The sequence below is a fragment of the Molossus molossus genome, unplaced genomic scaffold (genome assembly GCF_014108415.1).
Source record: "Molossus molossus isolate mMolMol1 unplaced genomic scaffold, mMolMol1.p scaffold_m16_p_21, whole genome shotgun sequence".
Lineage (NCBI taxonomy): Eukaryota > Metazoa > Chordata > Mammalia > Chiroptera > Molossidae > Molossus > Molossus molossus.
In genome coordinates this window covers 10,895,522-10,919,086 of record NW_023425357.1, presented here as the reverse complement: position 1 = coordinate 10,919,086, position 23,565 = coordinate 10,895,522, and the positions used below count along the sequence as shown (strand labels likewise).

The following is a 23,565-nucleotide window of genomic DNA, read 5'->3' as shown; positions in this document are numbered from 1 at the left end:
GGAGGGAGGAAGGAAGGAGAAAGAGGGAGGGAGGGAGAGAGAGAGAAATTGGGCTACATTCAAATTAAAAACTTCGGTGCAGCCCTGGCCGGTTTGGCTCAGTGGTTAGAGCGTCAGCCTACGGTCCAGAGAGACCCGGGTTCGGTTCCCGCTAAGGGCATGTACCTCGGTTGCAATTTGTCCCTGGCCCTGGATGGGTCCTGCAGGTGGCAGCCACTCGATGTGTCCCTTTCACATCAATGTTTCTCTCTCTCTCTCCCCTTCCCACTCTATCTGAACAAAAAAATGGAAAAAGTGTCCTCCAGTGAAGATTAATAAAAAAAAAACTTCTGTGCAGCAAAGGAAACAACAGAACGAGAAAGCAATCCATGGACTGTGAGAAAATATTAGCAAATCATAATGAGTTGAGACTCAGAATACACATAGGATTCCCCAAACTCAGCGACCAAAAAGGAAACAGCCCATTTAAAAATGGGCAAAGGAGCCCTGACCGTTTTGGCTCAGCGGTTAGAGCGTCGGCCTGCGGTCCAGAGAGACCCGGGTTCTGTTCCCACTAAGGGCATGTACCTCGGTTGCAGTTTGTCCCCGGCCCTGGTTGGGTCGTGCGGGTGGCGGCTGCTCGATGTGTCCCTTTTACGTCAATGTTTCTCTCTCTCTTCCTCTCCCTCCCACTCTATCTGAACAAAAAATGAAAAAATGTCCTTGGGTGAGGATAAAAAATAAAAATAAATAAATGGGCGAAGGAGCCCTGGCCAGTTTGGCTCAGCGGTTAGAGCGTAGGCCTGCAGACCGGAGGGTCTCAGGTTTGACTCCTGGTCAAGGGCATGTACCTGGGTTGCAGGTTCAATCCCTGGCCCTGGTCAGGGTTGTTTGGAGGTAACCAATTGATGTGCCTCTCTCACATGGATGTTTCTCTCTCCCTCCCTCCTTTCCACTTTATCTAAAAATTTATGGAAAATACCCTTGAGGATTAACTAAAAAAAAGTGTAAAGGACTTAATATATTTCTCTCCAAAGAAGATAAATAAATGACTAATAGGCAAGTGAAAAGATACTAAACATTACTAATTATTAGAGAAATGCAAATCCAAATACAATGGGCCACCACTATTTATTCTCTGGATACTAGCCAATACTTGCATGCCTGCTGGAGGAGGTCATGGAGAAGACATAACCGCCAGTTGACCTTTGAGCTGGACCTGGGCAATCCCCTCCCCTATCCTCGGAATGTACTTCTGCCCATTGTTCCCATAGTGGGAACTGTTCCAAGGATATAGCCTTGAGAGAAAAAGGTGATGTTAAAACCATCTGGATGGTTCATGTGACTGAGCCTAGTTAAGGTCTCTATGTAAACTTTTATGATCCTGGCATTTGGGTGCAAAGATCTACTCAATATGCAGCAACGCAAGACAAGCCTCAAAAGTTCCCTTCCTCATTCAGCCTGCCACCTACCGGTCTGGGTTGGTCTGCCTCTTTCTTGGGTCTCACCCTCCCCTCTATGTACAGGAGTCAATTTGTGAACCAACAAGGCCACAATCCTTGGAGGTAAAGATTGCATCACCAGCATCCCCTTTGTGCAGAGTAAGACTCACAGATAAGAGGACACGCCCAAGGCCACACAGCTAGGAAATGGCAGAGCCAGGATTTGGTCATTTGTCTCTTGAGCAATGTATGCTCCCAACCTCTAAACCATGTCACCTATTCTGAGAGAGGATCTAAGTCAAACCTTAGCTCCTAAAGGTGGGACTTTCACGTGTTTTGTTCACTGCTGAATCCCCAGTGCTTGGAACAGGGCCTGGCGCAGAGTAGTGCCCAATAAATATTTTTTGAATGAATGGATTAAAATAAAGCCTAGCCCTGGCCGGTTTGGCTCAGCGGTTAGAGCGTCAGCCTGCGGTCCTGAGAGGCCCGGGTTCGGTTCCCGCTAAGGGCACGTACCTCGGTTGCAGTTTGTCCCCGGCCCTGGTCGGTTGTGTGGGTGGCAGCCACTCGATGTGTTCCTTTCACATCGATGTTTCTCTCTCTCTCTGTTCCTCTCTCTCCCTCCCACTCTATCTGAACAAAAAATGGAAAAATGTCCTCGGGTGAGGATTAAAAAAAATAATAATAAATAAAATAAAATAAAGCCTATATGTTCAACCAGCTTATTATTATTAAATAAATAAGTGACACCATGATACAACTACTTTGGAAAATAGCTTGGCCATTTCTTACAACGTTAAATATATACCTACCATATGATCTGGGCATTCCATTCCTAGGTATATATGCTGGAGGAAAGAAATGTCCACATAAAGATGTACACACCAATGCTCATATCACCTTTATTTGTAATAGCCAAATGTCCATCAATGGGTGACTCAGTAAACAAATTGTAGCGACTTAAACTATTCCATGCAATAGTGCCCAGAAATACAAAGAATGAATCTCAATTATGTTGAATGGGAAAAGGCAGACATAAGAGTACATGCTATATAATTTCATTCTAGACCATGGAAACTAACCCACAGTGATAGGAATCAGGTCAGTGATTGTCTGGGGATGTGTGAGGAAGGGCAGGGGATGGAGGGTTTACCAAGCGGCCTGAGGAAACAGGGATGACAAATGTGTTCATATCGTAAAGTCATTATTCTGATTGTGGTGGTGGTTTCACAGGTTTATTCATAAGTCAAAACTCATCACCTTGTATACTTTAAGTATGTATGGTGCTATTTTATTTTATTTTATTTTATTTTATTTTATTGATTTTAGAGAAAGGGAGAGAGAGATGGAAACATCGATGAAAGAGAACATAGATTGGCTGCCTCCTGCATGCCCCCCACTGGGGATCAGGCCCACAACCTGGGCATGTGCCCTGACCAGGAATTGAACCAGTGACCTCTTGGTGCATGGCTCGATGCTCAGCCACTGAGCCACACCAGCTGGGCTGTGTGGTTTCTTATATGTCAATTATACCTCAATGATGCGGGGGAGAAAAGTGTCACAACTGTATAATGAAACAAACGTTTTCCTGTACTGGCGGGCTTTACCCAGTGGCCTCTGAGGGCATCTGAGTTTTCGATCTGAGGTCCAACAGACCATGAAGCTAAAGAGGCTTAAAAAAGAAAGAAAGAAAGATGCCCTGGCCAATTTGGCTCAGCGGTTGGAGCATCGGCCTGCGGACCAGAGAGTCCTGGGTTTGATTCTCACTAGGGGCACGGAGAGAGAGAGGGAAGGAAGGAAGGGAGGGAGGGAGGGAGGGAGGCAGGCAGGCAGGCAGGCAAGCTGGCCTATTTCTGCTTTCAGACTTGTCACTTTTCTCTCCTGAGCCCACGAGCCCACAGGGGATCAAGTTCTTGAATGGGGGGGATGAGAATAGGGAAAAAGCAGCTCAATGGATGAGAACACGGCTGCCGCCCCCAGTCACAGGTGGGAAAGCGGGAAGGGTGTGGAAGATGCAGGAGGGTGGATGTGGTGGAAGGTGGTTCTAGTTCTCAGGAAACAAGAAGGTCACTGCTGCCCTGTCCAGTTTGACTCAGCGATTGAGTGTCTACCCTCAGACTGAAGGGTCTTGGGTTCGATTCCCCATCAAGGGCATATCCCTGGGTTGCAGGGTCGATCCCTGGCCCTGGTCAGGGTCATGCAGGAGGCAACCAACTGATGTGTCTCTCTCACATCTATGTTTCTTTCCCTTTCCCTCCCTCCTTTCCACTCTAAAACTCAGTGGAAAAATATCCTTAGGTGAGGATTGGAAGAAAAAAAAAAGGTCACTGCTGAGAGTGAGGATGAGGAAGGAGCTGCTGGAGGTTTGAGGAGGTCTGATCTGTCATCTGGGAGAGTCAAGAGGCCAGGGACATAGGCTGATTTGCGGGACAGCATTGTGGGTTCTCTCCAAGTCAGTGGCGTGAATGTAAAATGAGACCAGTTAGCATAGGTGCATATTTTCCTCCAGCCACAGTCCCCTGCAGCGATTCAGACATGTGATAGGTGGAGCCTTAAATTTAACAAGGACTGTGGTTTCGCCAGATGAGTGGGATGCAGAGGGGTGTGTGCAGATGTGCATAAGGGGTGATTAGAATGGTTGGTCAAGGAATTTAATCTGGGCGCACACTCTCCTTCCTGGGAGCACGCCATGCCTTACCCTCCCCCCTTTTCTTCCCCCACAGGCCAGCATCTCCTAAACTCTAAGGGACCCCATGAGACTTGCAACCAGGGGAGCAATGGGCATCGGCAGCTAGTCCCCGGCTAACCCCTGAACCTATCCCCAAAGCCCCTTTTCTCTGACTCTCCAAGGAGCTGACAGCAGCCCCGCCTGGGCTCACTTCTTCTTCTTTTTTTTTAATCCTCATCCGAGGACATTTTTCCATTTTTTGTACAGACAGAGTGGGAGGGAGAGAGAGGAAGAGAGAGAGAGGGAAACATCGATGTGAAAGGGACACATCGAGTGGCTGCCACCCGCACGACCAACCAGGGCCGGGGACAAACTGCAACCGAGGTACGTGCCCTTAGCGGGAACCGAACCCGGGCCTCTCCGGACCGCAGGTGGACACTCTAACCGCTGAGCCAAACCGGCCAGGGCTGGGCTCACTTCTTTGCCATAACATTTCTAGGAGCCAAAGCAGCGCCACCCGGCTCTCCCGTTGCTTCCATCCTAGGCCCTTCCTTATTTCACTGTCCCCAGCTTGAATAAATGTACTCTCAAAATAAAAATTAAAAAAAGGAATTTAATCTGTGTAATGACAATGAGGAGGTCTTAGGGGTTATGGAAAGATGGCAGGGCCAATGGATTTTTGGAGTTGAGTTTCTGAAAGGAATGAACTAGACAGGAGATAGGTAGCGGGCAAGATGCATGAAATTAAGGTTCTGAAGGGGCTCTGGTTATTGAGACAAGGTCTAGGTGTGACCATGGGAGGAGAGGCCAGGATGGTCTGAGGATCACCTACCTGGATATGAAAATCACCAAGAATGAGGAGAGGAGCAGCACGGGAGACAGTGAGCTGGGAGCTAAAATCACGGAGAAGTGAGGAGTAGGGATGGATCATCAGCAACTGGTGACTAGATAAGCAAAACGCAGCAATATCCATACAGTGGAATGATGTTTGGCTGCAAAGAGGAATGAAGTGCCTCTTTGTACTTCATCTCAAGGGTGCCCCTCGAAAACAATGCTAAGTAAAATCATCCAGACACAACAGTTCACATATTGTCTCGATTCCACTTATATGAAATGACCAATAGAGGCAAATCCATAAAGACAGAAAGTAGGTTAGTGGTTGCTGGGGTTGACGGGAGGTGACTATTAATCTGTATGGAGTTTCTGTGTGTGGTGGGGTGATGAAAATGTTCTGGAATTAGACAGTGGTGATGGTTATACAACTCTGTGAATTTACTAAACAGTCTGCTTTCAAAGCAGATCCACAACTTGCCCATGTCAACCCTTCCACGGCCCCCACCCTGATCCCATCCACCTTCTTTTTCAGCCTGTTCCATTGAATAGGCCTCCTGTCTTCCTCTCCCACTCCACACCCCAGTGTTTCCCACACCCACAGCATGCAGCTGCAGGACTCCTGTGAATACCTGAGCTGGATCAGGGCCCTCCCCTGCTCAGAACCCTCCTGTGGCTCTACCTCAAAGTCCTGGTCCTCCCCATTGACCAGGAGGCCCCTCAAAGACTGCCCTCCCCCATTTTTCTGACAGCATGGTTTACCATTTGCCCCTCATTCACTCACTCCAGCCACAGAGGCCTCTAACAATTCCTGGAACACACCAGGCACATTTTGACCTCAGGGCCTTTGCACTGGCTGTACCCTCTGCTTGAAATGCTCTTCCCCAGTATCCACATGACTTCTTCTTTCCCCTTCTACAGGTCTTTGCTAAAATGTCACCTTCTCAGTGCGGCTTCCCATGAATACCCTTTTGGTCATAGCCAACTTCTCCCATACACTCCTCATTCTCCTTCCCTGTTTTATTTTTTGTAACAGTTATCACCATCTGATACAATGTTGTACTTCTATTATGCTTTTTCCATATCTTGGTCACCATTTTATGTCAGGCTCAATAAACATCTGTTGCATGACTGAATGACCTCAGGGTAGGTCCTTAGGAGGATTAAAACATACCCACTTCTGGCCCCCAAAGAGCCAAGATTCTAATGAGGAGACAGAAATTAAGCAAAACTTGAATTTGCACGTGGCAATAAGAGCAGAGGGAGATAAATGGGGAGCCAGGATGATCACTGTGAATGGAGGCTAACTAGACCGGGGTGGTCAGGAGGTGACATCCGAGTTAAGGTCTGTCAGATGAGGAACAAGGCTCTGGGAGAAGAGTACTCTAGGCAGAGGGAACAGCCAGTGCCAAGTCAGGAATGAATCTGGGCGTTTGATGAACAGAAGGAAGGCCAGTGTTTGTGCTGTCCTGTCCAGAAGAGTGGAAAGGCTTACGCATGGATTCAGGTAGGCCTACAAAGGTCAGATCATGCCTCAGGGGTTGTTGAGGGTATCTGCTTGCTTTCAGAAGCTGCTCAGCTATGGTGATTTTTCAACTGGTCTTTCCCCACGCTGGGCCTCCGTTTTCCCTAATCCATGAAATGGGGAGGGGGGGGCTTCTAATGTCCTCTCTGCTTCCAGACTTCTCAGCACTCCTTGAGACCGCTCTATGAGGCAGGTGCTATTACCTTCCTTCTATTGGAGGAGAAAACTGAGGCCCAAAGAGGCTAAATCCCTTTCCTAAGGCCACAGAACTACAGTGTGGCCTCTGCGGGCACTCTGGCCCCAGCCTGTGCCCTTCACCTCCACGGCATATTGCGGCCCCCATAACCCTAACAGGCACTGCAGTGTAGTGGTTACACACCTTTAGCAGCAGGCAAATCCTGCTATGCCACTCACAAGCGGTGGGATTCTGGGCTGGTCGCTTATGTCCCTTGAGCCCACTTCCCCATTTGTACAATGTGCACCCCAACATTTACCTCAACCAAGAGAACACTGACTAGGAGGAATAAGGCATGGTTTCCAAACAACTACGCCACTTTCAGTGCGGGAAAGAGGGGGTTAAGGAGTTGGGGGTATTTGGGGAAAAGGGACTCGGAGCCGGAACGCAGTGGCCCCAATGTCTTGGCACTCCCTTTGCGCGTTGTCTTCCACTCCGGAGTAACTCTCGGTCTGCACCCCCACGCCCCATTTTTTTTCCAGGCTGAAAAGAGGTCGTGGTCCCTTTAAGGCCCGTCCCTCCCTCTCCCAAAACTTCCCAGTGTCGGCTCTCTTTTCGATTCCGGACGGCCGGCCAGGCTCGCCGCGGAGCTGGTAGGGGTTAGGGACGAGGGGTCCAGGAGGGTGCGGGGGGGATGGGTGGGAGGCGCCGCCCGCCGCCAGTAGCCGCCGCCGGAGCGCGAGGGGGGAGGGGCGGAGGCCAGGAGCACAAGGAGGGAAATACCGCGGCCTCCGGGTCGCCTGCTACGGGCGCGCGCGGGCAGGCGAGCGGCTGGGAACTACCGCGCAGAGGACAGTTCCGACGCGTCCCGTCCGCGCGCGCCGGCGCGAGGGGCGTCCGGGCCGGGCGCGGGGGCGGGGAGGGGTGGGGCCCCTCTCTCCCCCTCCCCCCACCGCATTCCTCTGACGTCCGGACCTCACGACCCCGCCCTTCAGTGGGAGCAGCCCCGCCTCGATCCGGACGCCCGGATCACATGTTGAAGGCGAGGCACCGCCCCTCATCTCGGTTCTGGGGCCTTTTTGGATCTTCCCAGTGTGACTGGTTTAGATCCGCACCCCCAACTTTCCTATCTCCGCAAACCAGCAGACCCACGAGGCCAGCCCCACGCTCTTAGTGCCACTAACCCCATTTCAAACTTAGGTTCCACGAGGACCCCTATTTCGGGAACCTCCCCCCTTTCACTTGTACGGAAAGGTTCCGGAGTGTGTATTTGGTGGCGTCCCCCGCATTTCCCATGACTCTGTCATCGTTTTCTAAATGCAGTATCCCGCTCCCCCACCCCCGCAGGCAGCCCCCTAACACTTGAGCCCTTAGGGTGTTATTCTGGGTCAGCGGCTGGCCCCGCCCCTAGGTTCCGGGTCTGGGCGTCGTTGGACCCTGGACTCTGAGGAAGTGCATTCTGTGCGGGGTGGCCCGCGGTCCCGGAGGAAGGCAGGTCCACCGGTCGCTTAGAATAGGTAACGACTCCCGTCTGCTGAGCGCTGGGTGTGTACAGGGTGCCTGGTAGGCGGACCAGCCCCACTATCGCTGAGGCAGGGAGCACCGTTCCCTCCCATATATGACTTGCGTGCTAATGGAAGAGACAGGGGTCAGGGCTGTCCCGAGAAAATCCTTGGCCGGAGTGATCAGGGGTTATGCGGGGAACGCCTGGGTTCTGGGCTGGCAGGGACGAGGAAAGCTCTTCCGAGTTAACAGACCGCACGGACAGAAATCATTCTTTAGCTCGGGCAGGAAGGGTAGTATTCTAGGTGGAAGGGACTGCCCCCGGGAGGATCTAGAGGTGCGGCAGCAGATGCTTCCAAACTGAAAGGAGTTACTGTGGCTGAATTGAGGTGGAGTGGTGAAATGACGCCAGCGAACTGGATAGGGTCCGAAAGGTTTTATACTGACGAAAAGGACGAATTTGGGTTAGAAAAATCCTTCCGGTTTAAGGTGGAGAGGAATGCAGTATAGTCACGCGAACAGAGCTGCACTGGCAGTTGCCCCTCTGGTCTAGCCTTCCAGAGCGGTACACAGCAGTCACTCAATAAATACTCTGGGTACTCCAGGCCTTCGTTCCTTTAGAGGGTCGCCCCGCCTCCCGAGGCGCCCGAAAACATTTGCGCATGCGTTCTCGTCTCCGATCATTTCCTGGACTGCGCCAAAGAGCGCCTGCCGGGTGGCTCCCCTTTTTCACCCAATCGGAGACCACCAGTGGTCCCGTCGTCTGGTGAGGGAGACGCAGAAAATGGGCATCTGCAGTAACCACTGGAGAGAGGCTAAGGGGAGGGCTCCCTTGTCTTCTTGCCGAGTGGCGCGGGAAGGTAGTCGTCGTGACTGGAAGACTAAGGGCTTTCGGTTTGATGGATTAGCAAAAAAGCCAATGAAAGTGGGAAGGAGGCGGGGCTTTTCAGGCGCGTGGAGAGCGCGGTGCCAGAATTCCGACCTATCAAATTGGAGTTTATTTTAAGTCAGCAGAGTCAGTGAAATGACTGGCAGAAAGCGCTGGCCTATAACGAGTGTACCAAACAAACGAGGGCGGGCCCTCCTGCAGAACGGAGTGGGTTTTATCCAATAGGGGCTCAAGGCATGCGGAGGCTTCCTCCCCCCGCGGCGGGACCGGTGGCTCCCCCTATCGGGTGGGGGCGGCGGGTGACGGGCGTGTCCCTCCCCCAATGAGAGGCGGGGGGAGGCGGGTTCTGCGCCGCCATGTCGCGGAGGCTGCTGCCCCGGGCGGAGAAGCGGCGTCGGCGGCTGGAGCAGAGGCAGCAGCCGGAGGAGCAGCGGAGGCGGTCGGGAGCGATGGTGAAGATGGCGGCGGCGGGCGGCGGAGGCGGCGGTGGCCGCTACTACGGCGGCGGCAGTGAGGGCGGCCGGGCCCCGAAGCGGCTCAAGACTGACAACGCCGGCGACCAACACGGAGGCGGTGGCGGCGGTGGTGGAGGAGCCGGGGCGGCGGGCGGCGGCGGCGGGGTGAGGCCAGGGCCCTAGGCTCGGGTGTGGCCTGGATGGGAGGGAAAATTTCCCACTTTGAGAGTATTTCTTGGGAAGAGGGGGCCTCTGCGCACGCGCCCCTGCCCTCGCGCCGTTGACGGGGTGGGGGAGGGGCGGGCGTTAGGCAAACGGCGGGGTTTGCGCGAGGACAGACGCTTGCGTGTGGGCGCTATTTGGAGTAGGGAGCTCGCGCTGCGGTTGATGTAGTGCGCAGGCGCCGCGGGCTGGTGTGGGTGGGGGCGGGCACGCGGCCGGGACGCTTTTAATTCCTCATTTTTTTCCCCCTGGCCCCATGCGCAGGCGCAGTTCTCCCGCCTGGGCCTCGTGGGCTGTTGGGGGGGCACCGCGTGAGCGGGAATGAGTGGGTGGTGGCCTTTTCCGCGCCTGAGAGGAGTTACGTCTGATCCCTAATCTTTATAGCGCCGTGGTTTTTCTCGAAGTGGAAATCAGTTTGAGGATAGTGCCTCTAGAATAGATCATGTTCCCTATTTTGCGGGCATTGAAAACCGGAAGGCTTGTGAAAGGTCTTTTTAGCCGTTTGGGAGTTGAGCCAAGCTCTGGAGCCATCACAAGTTTGCTTATCATTTGCAGGGCTTAACTGGGTGCAGGGGGTTTGATGAACCAAAATGTTCCCAGCGGGTGGGCGTTTTGGAAGGGATTCAGCCTCTTTAGTCTGCTCCGAATAGATCACCAGTTGTTCCTTCTGGCTTAGAGCCCATTCCCTCCTCCCTCAAGTTCATCGAGCCTCTCCCGGTCAGCCATTTGCAGGGTTTTCCAGGGCTCAGCTGCTATCTGTACTATGATTTATTAGCATTTTAGTCTTCTAGGCCTTGTTCCACACATTTTAAAGGTATCTTTCTTGAGTTTCCAACATTTCTCTGTGAGATAGGGGATGGTATTAACTAATTTTTTGACTTTCAAAGATGAGGTAAATTCATTTAGGTCATATACCTAGTGAGGGAAGGGACTAGAATTAGAACTCAAGGCTGTGGAACTCCAAACTGTTGAACCTGGTAACCATCAGGCATGGGTGAGCCTTCTGTTTGTGTTGTTGATTCCTGAAATAGAATCCAGTTTTCTGCCTGCTAGTTCTTGGGCAGGAGGCTAGGCCTAGAGCCCACCAGAGGTAGAGACTTTTTTCCCCTCCTGATTTTGAAAGGCTTCTGTCTGTAGATGGAAGTTTCTCTTCTTTCTGAAAGTCATTCCTCACTCTTTTTCTGTAGTTTGGCCTAGGTTGTGTTTCCCAACATAGATTTTGGTGGTTTGAAAGTGATTAAAGACTAGAAGTAGTCAAGATTGGCCTGGCTGCCAGTTTCTGAGGCACATGCTCTTTTATCCTGACTGGACCTAGGAAAAATGGTGGGGAACCATAATGCTTGGCTGGGTGATGGTTGTACCTTGCTGTACTGGGACAGGGAAAAGAAGTTGGGGCAGGTGCAAAGGGCATTCCTGATTCAGTCTGCAACAGAGTTGTGTGAGCCCTTCCTGCCACCGGTGTCCACTTTCCAAGCAGCCCCTTTTCCCCATTTTTTTGGACCAGTGGGAAGAGACAAGGTTTTGGGAGGAATGTAACATAAGTGATCTGCCTGGTCCTCCCTTCTGCTTTCCTCAGAAGCGACAGCATTAGATAAGTGGCCACCCACTCAGGGCCTTTTGCTGTGTTGGCCCAGCATCCTTTTGGGTGATTGGCTTAAACTGCCATCCCTTGTCTGAACTGTGTGTCCTTCCTGGGAGACACGCGACTGTTTTATCTGACTGGGTCCTCAGCAACACAGAGGCCAGTGAGCCACCATCTTGTACTGCTGGAAATAAAATCTTGTTTTTGCTTTCTTTCTCAGGAGAACTACGATGACCCGCACAAAACCCCTGCCTCCCCAGTTGTCCACATCAGGGGCCTGATTGACGGTGTGGTGGAAGCTGACCTTGTGGAGGCCTTGCAGGAGTTTGGACCCATCAGGTATTCCACTCAGAGGCCAAGGGTTGAGTATACTGAGAAGCCGACTCTTTGGTGGTGTGTGTGTCACTGGTTGCTGGTTGGAAGTGACTTGGCCTTTTTATTTTAGTCCAGGGTCCTTGGCTAGGTCCTGGGGCTCCTCTGTTCTTGGAGTTGGCCCTTGTACTTTGGGTCAGGTTTTGGCAAATTCCATGCCTTCTCTTTTGTTTCTCTACATGGTACCATCTAATTAGCATTTTCTTATTCAACACCTTTTCACTGAGTATGTGACATGTGCTAGATAATGGGAATGGAGCATGAACAAAACTATTCTGGACTCCTCTAGGATAATTGCCCACACAGTGACTACAGCTGTTATAGGGGAAGTTCAGGAGTCTATGGGAGGCATTTGAATGAATCAGGGTCAGGAAGAAAGGCTTTCCAGAGGAGGTAATGCCAAAGCTACACCTCTTGCCTTCCCTGCCACTTATTACAAAAGCTGTTCTGGTCAGGAAACCATGACAAGGGTACACAGGAGTTCGGAGGCCAGGGACAAGTCAATTCACAGGAAATTGAAAGCCACTGTCTTGTTGCCATTCTGTCATTCTTGTCTCCGTCCTCCTGAGAGGATTGAAACCTGTGTTCTCTCTCATCAGCTATGTGGTGGTAATGCCTAAAAAGAGACAAGCGTTGGTGGAGTTTGAAGATGTGTTGGGGGCTTGCAACGCTGTGAACTACGCAGCCGACAACCAAATCTACATTGCTGGTCACCCAGCTTTTGTTAATTACTCTACCAGCCAGAAGATCTCCCGTCCTGGAGACTCAGATGACTCCCGAAGTGTCAACAGTGTGCTTCTCTTTACCATCCTGAACCCCATCTATTCCATTACCACGGTGGGTGCCAGTGGATATTCCTTTAGTGTTCTCTGTGAGGTCTTCCTTCTTCCCTTTCTCTCTGTCCCCAAACCAGACTGACCTGCCAGGGTCCCTTCATTTTGCCTGTCTTTGTTTTTACAGGATGTTCTTTACACTATCTGTAATCCTTGTGGCCCTGTCCAGAGAATTGTCATTTTCCGGAAGAATGGAGTCCAGGCCATGGTGGAATATCCTTTGCAAGGGAATAGGTGTTCCTTGGGATGGGGACTCAGAGCTGGGCAGGGTGCCATCCTTTTAACCAGAGTGTATCTATTGAATGCCTGCTGTATGCCAGATGCCTTCATAAAGCCCGTAATCTGATGGGAGGGGCCATCAAATATATAGTATAAAAGTACAGAATGTGAAGGGTGCCATGAGATAGAGGGGGATCTGGGAAGGTCTCTGAGGAGGTGGTATTTTATTTGCATGAGGAGATAGGAGCTGGTATTCATGGTGGTGGTACCAACTTCATCAAAGATCCTCAGGTGGGCCCTGGCTGGGTGGCACAGTTGGTTGAAGCGTCTCATACACCAAAGGTTGCAGGTTCAATCCCTGGTAGGGGCATGAATGGAAGGCAACCAAATGATGTTTCTCACATTGATGTTTTTGTTTGTTTTTTTCTCCTCCTCTCCCTCTCTAAAATTCAAAACGTACACTTTGGTGAGGATTTTTTTTTTATCTTCACCCGAGGACGTTTTTCCGTTTTTCATTCAGATAGAGTGGGGGTGGGGTGGGGAGAGAGAAACATTGACGTGAAAGGCACACATCAAGTGGATGCCACCTGCACAACCCAACCAGGGCCGGGGACAAACTGCAACTGAGGTACATACCCTTCGCGGGAACCAAACCCAGGTCTCTCCAGACTGCAGGCCAACGCTCTAACCGCTGAGCCAAACTGGCCAGGGCAGTGAGGATTTTTTAAAAAATAATTCTCAGGTGGGCAGGAGCTTAGTGTTGGAGAAAGCAAGATGACCTAACAACTGGAGAGAGGCAGACCCAGGGGAAGGCTTCTCTCTGGACATTGAAGCTAATGGGACATTCTCAACAGTGGTGAAGCTTGGGTCAGGTTGCAGTGGGAAGCCACTGATGGACTTCCAAAGCAGGAACATAATCTGGTTGGCATTTTTCAGAGATTACTCAGATTTAGGCAAAGCACGAGGGAGGATTGGGCTAAAGAAGAAGGTGGTTTGGCCTGGAGTGGTGGCAGAGGAGGTTGTTGCCACCTCAGGGCTAGTGGGGTAGCAGTGCAGATCATGAAGGAACTCTGGCCAGTGACTGTTCACCCACAGTAGCACTCCAGCCCATCTCCATGCAATTGACTGGTGGCTGTGATAGTGAACAGACCCTGAAACACATCTGTAGCACAGGCTTTGGGTGTTACCTTGTCCTTCTTCATCTCTGGAACAGCTTGAAGCCCTCTCCAAAGAGCTTCTGTGATGGGGCTTTCCTTAACTTAACTTACATTTGATTCTGTGCAGAGTGCCCAGCGGGCCAAGGCCTCACTCAATGGGGCCGATATTTACTCTGGCTGTTGCACTCTGAAGATTGAATATGCAAAGGTAAGTCTGGGAAGTGACTGCCGCTTGTCAGCTTCCAGGTGAGCTCGGGCCTGGCTGATCTCAAGCTCTTTCTTGTCCCTACAGCCTACACGTTTGAACGTGTTCAAGAATGATCAGGATACTTGGGACTATACAAACCCCAACCTCAGTGGACAAGGTAATGCTGATGGCCACTTTGTTCTAAACACACCCGCCTTGCCTTCACTTGACTAGCGCACTTCATAGACCTGGGTTCAGGGTTATGTAATGCCATTGGGCTCCCTGTGGACATGGGAGGGCCTTGGGTCAGCTCTAGAAAAGACACTTTGGGAGAGGGCAAGTGAGGGCCTTCTCTGGGTTCTAGCTGTTGCTTGGGGACCCTTGGATGCAGTTGAGTGTGCAGAATCAAGGTGTAGAGGCTTGGATTGGGTTGGGTGCAGGGCTTCACAGAGCACTGGGCATGGCAATGGCTTATAACCAGTAGCAGCTCCCAAATGAAATCTGCTTCCCTACTAGGAGCCTTCTTAGGTCACTGATTCCATTCTCGCTGGGCCAGGAATGGTCCTCTTGCTCTCCACTCTTGAGAGGGTCTGCTTGTTGCGGGGGTTGGGGAGGAGGGAGGCAGATTGGGAGGTGGTGAAGACTCCTGGGCCCTTTTGCAGCAGAACCTTTGAGCAAGTTGACCTTGTAGAGGTGATATCCTGGATTGGAGCCGGGCGGACATGCCTTACCTCACTTGTAGAGGGGAGTCAATTTCTCTGCAGGGGGCCCAAATGGACACCCACTTCCTAGAATCTGTCAAGAATGGTGTGCCTTGGATAGGAGGGAGGTGGAGGATTGCCTTTGAAAAGCAGCAGCACCGCCTCAGCAAGACCGTCCATCTCTGTGTCTGTCTTGGTCTGATACATTGGACTAGGCCATGGGCTGTGGGAGGAGGCTGGTTGCTGACATCTCACAGGCCGTGGGGGGCCAGAGGCCCCCATTTCTAGCCAGGCCTGTCTTGCTCGTCCTTGAAGCTGGGAAGCGGTGGGGTGGGCTAGACTCTTCCCCAGGACCCTCACAATGGGTGCTGTGGGCCTGGCTGCTCCCTCCAGAGGTCAGAGGCAAATTGGTGACCAAGTGAATGTACCAGAGCGGGCAATGGCATTACATGACTGCTAACAGAAACATGGCAACCAACCATTTCTTCTCCAAGGAACATAAATAGAAGATGTGCAGACCAGCAGGGGCTAGTGGCAGGGGCTGGCTGTGCATTGGTTTTGATGCCTCTCAGTTTTGGCTGTCCCGAGGCTCGGGGTCAAAAACGAGAGCTGATGGGGTAACCTGGAGTGAGGGCGGTGCTTCGCCACCCCCTCAGGAACCATACTTCAGCGGCTCTGCCTCTGCACATTGCTCACCAACACACAGGGTAGAAACCACTAGCTCTTCCTGGAGAAAACAGAACATGCAGCCTCCACCACGTCCCCAGAAACAGCTGCAGACTTGAGCTCACTACATCAAGAACACCACACCGCGCTCCAAGGAACAGCTACAAGCACAGAGACAGAGGCAGACAGAGACAGAGAAAGAGACGCAACATGGCAGCAGACACTGCTTTTTTATTAAACATTAAAAAAGAGGTCAAAATCCAAGCAAACTCGAACTCGAGAATGTACACAGAAGTAGGAAACACAGAGAACAGAGCTCTCAGCCAGCCAACGGCGCTCTTTTCGGAGAACGTTTCACAGACTGAAGTAGATTCCATGGGCCTCCAAGACAATAGGATCCTCTCTCCATTCCTCGCCATTTTGGGTTTTGTTTCGTTTTTTAAGTCCTTTGGTTTGGGGAGGGCCTTCTTTTTTGTTTCGATATTTTTATTTTTTCTGCAGTCAACAGCTGCCAACATAATCTGCACCAACTGGAGATCAGAAACCAAAAAAATTAAACCACAACAAAAAAAAAAGTCAAAAAACCAAAACAGACCTAAAACCAGACAGCCAAACAGCTCAGAGGTACACAGTTACCTGCTGGCGGGTAACCGGGCGCGCTCCCAAGGCCAAAAGCTCGGGCATAGTGGGGCCACTGGCACACTTCACAACCAGGAGACACGCACATGGAGCGCTACACAGCCAGAAGCACCGCACTGCAGCACACAGTGTGAGGAGGTGACAACACGGAGGGACACTACCCACTTCATACACCTTTATTTTCCACTTTTCTGATATCTTCTGAGGACAGAACATCTGTGAGCCATTTTTGATTTAATGAAAACATTGACTGTTAAAACGATCTTTAAAAAATTGTAGCGGATGTGTACTGTAACTTGTATTTATGACTGTAAAACCATGTGATGCAGGGTCGCAGTGTATGTTTGATGGGACGCCATCTTTCAGAACTGTGCTAACTCACTGTTGAAGCGTCCAATGGTAAGAGAAAATACAGATTTGTTTTTTGTGACAAATGGACATTGTACTCTGTACTTCTGCTGTAAGTAGCCCTATTCCATCTTTGTAATGACTGATTGTTGAAAACAAAATGCAGGCCGGGTGGCAGGAAAGGGCAGTGGTCTCGAGCCCTGGGTTTTGGAGACAGCCAGATCTGGGTTCAAATCCCGGCTCAGCCACTAACTTGCTTTGTGACCTTGGGCCAAAATGTCTTTTTAACTGCTCAGTTCAAAGTTAACTGCTCAGTTTCCGTATCTGTAAAATGGGGCTCAAATAGAACCTACCTCATAGGGTTGTTGTGAGGAATTTAAAGAAGCTGTGATGTCTGTAAAGCGCTTAGCACAGTGTCTGCCACTCAAGTGCTAAATTAATGGTGGCGATGAATGAACTGCAGCTGGGGTTGGGGGTGGATCTGCGCCATTGTCTGGGTCTAAGAATGTCGATGCCTTGTACATGATTGCTCATGTGAACTGATTCCGACTTCGCCCTGCTTGTCCTTCCCTCCAGTCCCTCCTCGGGTTGGACCTGACTAGGTGGGAGGGTGACTGGGACTGGCACTGAGAGAGAAGGGGTCTAGAGAGTGGAGTCTAGAGCTCCTAGAACCTTGGGGCTTTGGGTGCCAGTTGGTATCTTTCTGCCCTTTCTCGGTTATTCTCCTGCTCTTAATCTCCTCTCCCTTCATTAGGAGTTATTTTAGAAAGCTGTTTTTGGCCCCCCATAACCTATTAGCATCCATAGTACCTATAGGTTTCCCAGAGGCCCCAAGAGCTCGGCTTCCCACCAGAGCCAGGGCAGATGACAGAGTGCCCAGATCCTGGCCTCATCTTTCATAGAGAAAGGATAGATAGCAGCCTAGTTGGAATGGGCAGAGGAGGCAGAGTGGGTTCCAGCCTTGGGCTTTGTGCCCACCCTCAGCCAGGCCAGAGGAGGGAGGCTCTAGCAGCCCATTTGAGATAGGGAGATTTGCAGCCAAGGAGCTAAGGGACTTAGAGCTTAATCTTTAGTCAGGAGGGAAAGAACCACTCCTCTTGTCAAAGTAGGCTCTAACTGCTTTTTCTGTCCACAGGCGACCCTGGCAGCAACCCTAACAAACGCCAAAGGCAGCCCCCTCTCCTGGGAGATCATCCCGCAGAATATGGTGAGGGCAGGGGGTTCCCCTCCGTGGACTCCCGTGGCTCATGTGCCCCTGCCCGCCGCCCGCCACGCAAATTCTCACCCGCCCTCCCTCTCTTTCCTTCCCACCCCCCAGGAGGGCCCCACGGTGGGTACCACAGCCATTACCATGATGAGGGCTATGGCCCTCCCCCACCTCACTACGAAGGGAGAAGGATGGGCCCACCAGTGGGGGGTCACCGCCGGGGCCCAAGTCGCTACGGCCCCCAGTATGGGCACCCCCCACCCCCTCCCCCACCACCCGAGTATGGCCCCCACGCCGACAGCCCTGTGCTCATGGTCTATGGCTTGGATCAGTCTAAGATGAACTGTGACCGAGTCTTCAATGTTTTCTGCTTGTACGGCAATGTGGAGAAGGTGAGTTTCTGTGAGGTCCGCCGCTTTCCTTGTAGACCTTGCAGGCCCCAGGGAGGCTCTGAACCTCGGGCTTGCCCAGAGGTTGCCTGGCTATGAGCAAGCCGATCCCGAGAGGGTAACTCTCTTAATCAGGTGACTTGCTGCAGATAGGGTTTATTTAGTCCTCGCTGTAGGTGGGTATTTTGTCTATTTTTTGAATTTTTAGTGTTAATAAAACTTGGATTAGCACATAAAATGCTAATAGTTAACATTACATGAATGTTATCATTTGTGAAACTTACCTATTGGGGGGGTTTATTTTCTAATTTTTAAATTTTACTTACTGGTTTTAGGGGGGGAAGAGAAGGAGACGATGTGTTGCTCCACTTATGCATTCAGTTGATTCTTTTATTAAATCCTCATTGGATATTTTTTCTTCTGTTTATTTTCAGATAGAGTGGGAGGGAGGGGGTAGAGAGAAAAATCAGTGAGAGAGACAGACAGACTGGTCGCCTCCCGCATGACTCTGACCAGGGCCGGGGATAAACCGCAACCAAGGTATATGCCCTTGACTGGAATTGAGCCTATCTGGCCAGGCCATTGGATTCTTGTATGTACCCTGATTGGGGATCAAACCTACAATCTTGACGTATTGGGATGACGCTCTAACCAGCTGAGCTGCCTGGCCAGGGCTACTCATTGTATGCGGGATTTTTCCAGATGATCTGGCAACACTGTGCCTTCTGCCTTGTCTGGGACAGTTAACCGAAACTGATAGGTCAGCCACCCAGATCAGTGGGTTCTTGCTTCTGTGGAACCCATCTGGAGTTCTTTGAGTTTGTAGCCTCTCTCGGCTCATCAGTAACAGTAGCAGCTCATACATGTTAAGTGTTCCTCCTATACTAGGCGCTGTTAAAAGTGCTTTAAGTGTTGTGATTTTTTTTTTCACAAGGATCCTTAGTGAGACAAGTGGGGGAAATGAAGGCATGAAAGGTGAATAACTTGCCCATATTCACAGACAGTTTTTGTGGAAGCAGGATTCAGAGCTAGATCGCCTGGTTTCAGAGTGGTCACTACTGGTTTTCAGTGGTTTTTACTAGGCCTCCTGTTTCCTATTGTGCCTATGGGTCCTGTCCTATGGCTAGAAAAACACTGACTAGGCTCTGCTGCCTACCTTGGGCTGAGCACTTGCTGTGAGCCAAGCATGCTTTTCTTTTTCTCCTGATCCCCCATTCACAAGTCAGGACATGGAAGCAGGAGTTACTGTTAACTAGGAATGGTCTTTTGCTGCTGTGAGCAGTGGTGCTGACCATGGTTGCTCTCCCCAAGGTAAAATTCATGAAAAGTAAGCCGGGGGCCGCCATGGTGGAGATGGCGGATGGCTATGCTGTGGATCGGGCCATTACACACCTCAACAACAACTTCATGTTTGGACAAAAGCTGAAAGTCTGGTAAGTGCCAGACAAATTCCTTGGGGTAGGATGTGTTGGCAAGGATTGGGGAGAAAAGGGGCAGAAAATGGGACCCACTCTGGATGGGGCCTAGCAGTGGAGCACAGTGAGGCAGAGGTGCTTATTCAGGCAGGAGGGGGGAGGTGGTGTTTCCAGGTGCTTCTCTGAAGCAGTGAGAGAGAGTGTAGGCTTCACTTCATTGTGGTGCAAGGCCCCCTTTGGCACCCAGCACTTGTTCTCAGACAGAAACGAGCCCCACTGGTGGGCTTGGGGGACAATATTAGGTCTGACAAGGGCTCCCTTTCCTACCTAGTGTCTCTAAGCAACCTGCCATCATGCCTGGTCAGTCATATGGGCTAGAAGACGGGTCCTCCAGTTACAAAGACTTCAGTGAATCAAGGAACAATCGGTTCTCCACTCCGGAGCAGGCAGCCAAGAACCGCATCCAGCACCCTAGCAACGTGCTGCATTTCTTCAATGCCCCTCTGGAGGTGACTGAAGAAAACTTCTTTGAGGTACGTGCCGTGGAGTTGGTCGCTCACCACGGCCATCTGAGTGGGCCATTTATTTTAGTCTTTCAGCAACTACCTATTGGTTTCCTCCTCTGGTAGACCTGGGTTGGGTGCTGGATACAGCACCAAACATTTAGCAACAGTGGAGTTTGCCAGGCTCTTAACAATGTTGGCAAGCTAGGATGGGAAAGATTCTCTGTGTGGGTGTTAGAGTGGTGATCAGAGTCCAGTCTCTCAACGTCCCCATTGTCAGGCAGGCCCCGAGGTGCCCAGATAACACCTGAAGGGAGGGCCTGTTAAGGGTGAGGTTAGAGGAAACGGGGGCAGGAAGTCTGACTGGCAGAGTTGGACTTTTGGTCCTTTTATTCAGTTCATCAAACATTTACCTAGTGCCAACACCCTCAAATAGCAGCTGGAGGTGGGATTTTTTTTTTTTTAAGGTTATGGGACACCTTAGAGTGTGATAAAAGCTTACACATTATTATTATTATTATTATTATTATTATTATTATTAATTTAGTTTTGTTACAGATGTTTCTCCTTTTTCCCCATTACAAACTGTTTTCTCCAGAAAAAATCAAGCACTCCGGTTTTGCAGGGCATGGTGTGCTTGAATTCTGCCATGTGACAGTCCTTGTGTATCTGCATCTGTTTTCTGTCTTGCAGATTTGTGATGAGCTGGGAGTGAAGCGGCCATCTTCTGTGAAAGTATTCTCAGGCAAAAGTGAGTAAACTGCCCTGTGTTCTTCATTCCTTCATTGTAGATGGGCAGCTCCCTAGTTCGTATTTGGGTCCCCCTAAAACCTTGGCTTTTCTCTCAGGTGAACGCAGCTCCTCTGGGCTGCTGGAGTGGGAATCCAAGAGTGATGCCCTGGAGACGCTGGGCTTCCTGAACCATTACCAGATGAAAAACCCAAGTGAGTATCTGTGTATCCTGCAGTCATCATCCTTGTGGCTTAATGGGTTGGCTGGCTTCAGGCCAGAGCTGTCCTTCCTGCCATTAAAATAGAGCCCCAGAGATTTCCACATTGTCGCTGACAGACAAGTAGGACCTGATCCTCAGGAGAGCAGCCTGATGTTCCTCATGGGAGGGCCAGCCTGGCTGCTTGTTGCCACCCACTCTGCCAGCTGGGACTTGCTCAGGCTTGTCCTCCAGGTAACTGGCATTCTCTCTCAGAGGCTGGCTCAGCTAGTACCCAAGAAAGGGGCTATATTAGCCAGCTTGTAGAATTTGCCCATCCAGTTCCTGGGGCAAGCCTGTTCTAGGCCAGCTCCAGAGCTAGGGATGGAATTTCCCATGGTAGTAAAGGAAGGGAAGGAGAAGTGCCTTGTGTATTTGTGGCTTGTTTTTTAAGTCTCACATTGGACAGTGACCCAATTAGACCCCACAGTTAACTGCAGATAAAGATGTGTACAAAATGAGGGGAACTGGAGTGGGGCGATTCAAAGATGGGCTCAGCCAGACTTCTTTCTTCTTTGCAGATGGTCCGTACCCTTACACCCTGAAACTGTGTTTCTCCACCGCTCAGCATGCCTCGTAATTAGGTGCCGAGGAAGAGTCCCATCTGAGCAGGAAAACATTTCTTTCCTTTTTTTTTTTTTTTTGCAAAAGTTTCTGTATTTCTTTTTCTTTTTTAAATGCTAGGTTAGTAGAGGCTTAACCATAATGGAAACAATGGGGGGGGGGAGGGAATTGATATTTCCCAAGATTAATCTTTACTTTTTAAAAATTATTGTACATGTGATTTTTTTTCCTGTTCATACATTTGTGCTGCCCATGTACTCTTGGCACATTTCAATAAAATTGTTTGGAAAATTAACAGCGCTTTCTGGGAATCTGGGTTTGTGTCTGCTTCCCTTCCTCTTGGTCTTCTGAAGAGGGGCAGGCTGACCAGGACACAGCTGCAGACCAGTCAAGATGCCAGCAACTAAGGAGTCTTGAGGAGAAGCCGGGAGACCTGGTGGCACACTATTTATTGATCCTGCCTAAGCAAGCTTACTCTAGTAGGAGGCACTTAAAAAGTACATGGTAATGGGGGAAAAGGAAAACCTCAAGGGAAATGAATCGTGAAGTAAACACTTTTTAAAAAAAAATAAGGTTAGAAAATGAAATCTGAAGTTATAAAAGTGGACATCTTTTCCCCAGTCCCTTTATCAATTTTTGATGATTCCCCTCCCCGCCCCCCATGTCACATTGGGCAATGACTTGCAGTTGAACTGCAGGAAAAAATGTGTGTGCAAAACAAGGGGAACTGCATGGGAGGAGCATGGTCTGGACTTCCATCTGTACATTTTTGTTTCTGTTATTCATCAGAGGATATTTTTCCATTGATTTTTTAATGTATTTTTAAATATTTAAATATTTTTTAGATATTTTTCCATTGATTTTTAGCGTGGGAGGGAGAAAGGGAGAGAGAAACATTGATGGGAGAGACATCAATTGGTTGCCTCTTGCACCACCCCAACCAGAGCTGGGGATTGAACCTGCAACCCAAGTACATGCCCTTGACCAGGAATTGAACCTATGACTCTTCAGTCCACGGGCTGTGGCTCTAACTGGGGAGCCACACTGTCCAGGGCTTTTTTGTTCTAAAAAATTTTTGTAGCCCTGGCCTGTTTGGTCCAGCGGTTAGAGCGTCGGCCTGCGGTCCGGAGAGACCCGGGTTCGGTTCCCGCTAAGGGCACGTGCTTCGGTTGCAGTTTGTCCCCGGCCCTGGTTGGTCGTGCGGGTGGCAGCCACTCGATGTGTCCCTTCACGTTGATGTTTCTCTCTCTCTCTCCCTTCCTCTCTCTCCCTCCCACTCTGTACAAAAAATGGAAAAATATCCTCGGGTGAGGATAAAAAAAAAAAAAAATTGTAATTCATTTTAGAGACATTTATTCATTTATCATGCATTCATTGGTCAATTTTTATATGTGCTGACCTGGGGTTGAACCTGCAACCTTGGTGTATCAAGATGGTGTTACAACCATCTGAGCTACCCTGCCAGGACCTGTTTTTTGTTTTTAATAAAATTGTTTGTGTACATTGTGTATCATAACCACATACGAAGCAACGTCCTTGTCCTTACCCCTGAGGCCTTATCTTGTGTGGTTCTGTTAGAATTGATCTGGTCCCACCCTGGCTGGTTTGGCTCAGCAGTTAAAGTGTCGGCCCATGGACCAGAGAGACCTGGGTTTGGTTCCCACTAAGGGCATTTGCCTCCGTTGCAATTTGTCCCTGCCCCGGTTGGGGTTGTGTGGGTGGCAACCAATGTGGGAGAGAGACATCGATTTTTTCTGTCCCTCTCTCCCTCCTGCTCTATCTGAAGATGAATGCAAATATGTCCTAGGGTGAGGATTAAAAAAAAAAATTGACCTGGTCCCAAAGGTAATTTCCAACTTTTTGCTACTGTACACGGTACTAGGCTGTACATCTTGATACAAATATCCTAGCCAACTTCCCTGGTGTGGAGGTGTGTTCCTAGCAGTGGAATTGCTGGGTTAAATAATCTATATATACAATTGTAAAGTGATAGATACTCCCCATTTGGATAGATGGGAACTTGTGTATATGGGGGTGAGGGGTGACAACCTGGAAGGAGCCTGCTTTAAGGACCTTGGTTCCTGATGGGAGGGGCAGCCTAGAGAG

At 50.3% G+C, this 23,565-nt stretch overlaps 1 protein-coding gene across 5 annotated transcripts; it reads left to right on the top strand.

Moving 5' to 3' along the window:
- Positions 1–7,203: 7,203 nt before the first annotated feature.
- Positions 7,204–21,751, top strand: HNRNPL (heterogeneous nuclear ribonucleoprotein L). 5 transcript variants are annotated; one of them, XM_036274411.1, is made up of 13 exons: positions 7,204–7,273; positions 11,492–11,610; positions 12,243–12,480; positions 12,604–12,689; positions 13,964–14,060; positions 14,145–14,217; positions 17,529–17,600; positions 17,712–17,992; positions 19,301–19,422; positions 19,736–19,937; positions 20,601–20,658; positions 20,756–20,851; positions 21,417–21,751. In XM_036274411.1, the coding sequence occupies exons 3-13, from the start codon at positions 12,256–12,258 to the stop codon at positions 21,473–21,475; spliced, it is 1,371 nt and encodes a 456-aa protein (XP_036130304.1). In that variant the 5' UTR covers positions 7,204–7,273; positions 11,492–11,610; positions 12,243–12,255; the 3' UTR covers positions 21,476–21,751. The 5 variants fall into 5 exon arrangements, with proteins under 5 accessions (XP_036130304.1, XP_036130303.1, XP_036130302.1 ...); XM_036274408.1 differs by lacking the exon at positions 7,204–7,273 and adding an exon at positions 9,369–9,632; XM_036274410.1 differs by having other exon boundaries at positions 17,529–17,992; positions 21,417–21,535.
- Positions 21,752–23,565: the final 1,814 nt, after the last annotated feature.

What these genes read in the sequence shown, in the direction of transcription:
- HNRNPL (XM_036274407.1), top strand. Translation starts at nt 9,369, where the DNA reads ATGTCGCGGAGGCTGCTGCCCCGGGCGGAGAAGCGGCGTCGGCGGCTG. An exon ending in CAGGAGTTTGGACCCATCAG is followed by an intron (nt 11,611 to 12,242) that starts GTATTCCACTCA and finishes CTCTCTCATCAG; the next exon opens with CTATGTGGTGGTAATGCCTA. An exon ending in CCCCAACCTCAGTGGACAAG is followed by an intron (nt 14,218 to 17,528) that starts GTAATGCTGATG and finishes TTCTGTCCACAG; the next exon opens with GCGACCCTGGCAGCAACCCT.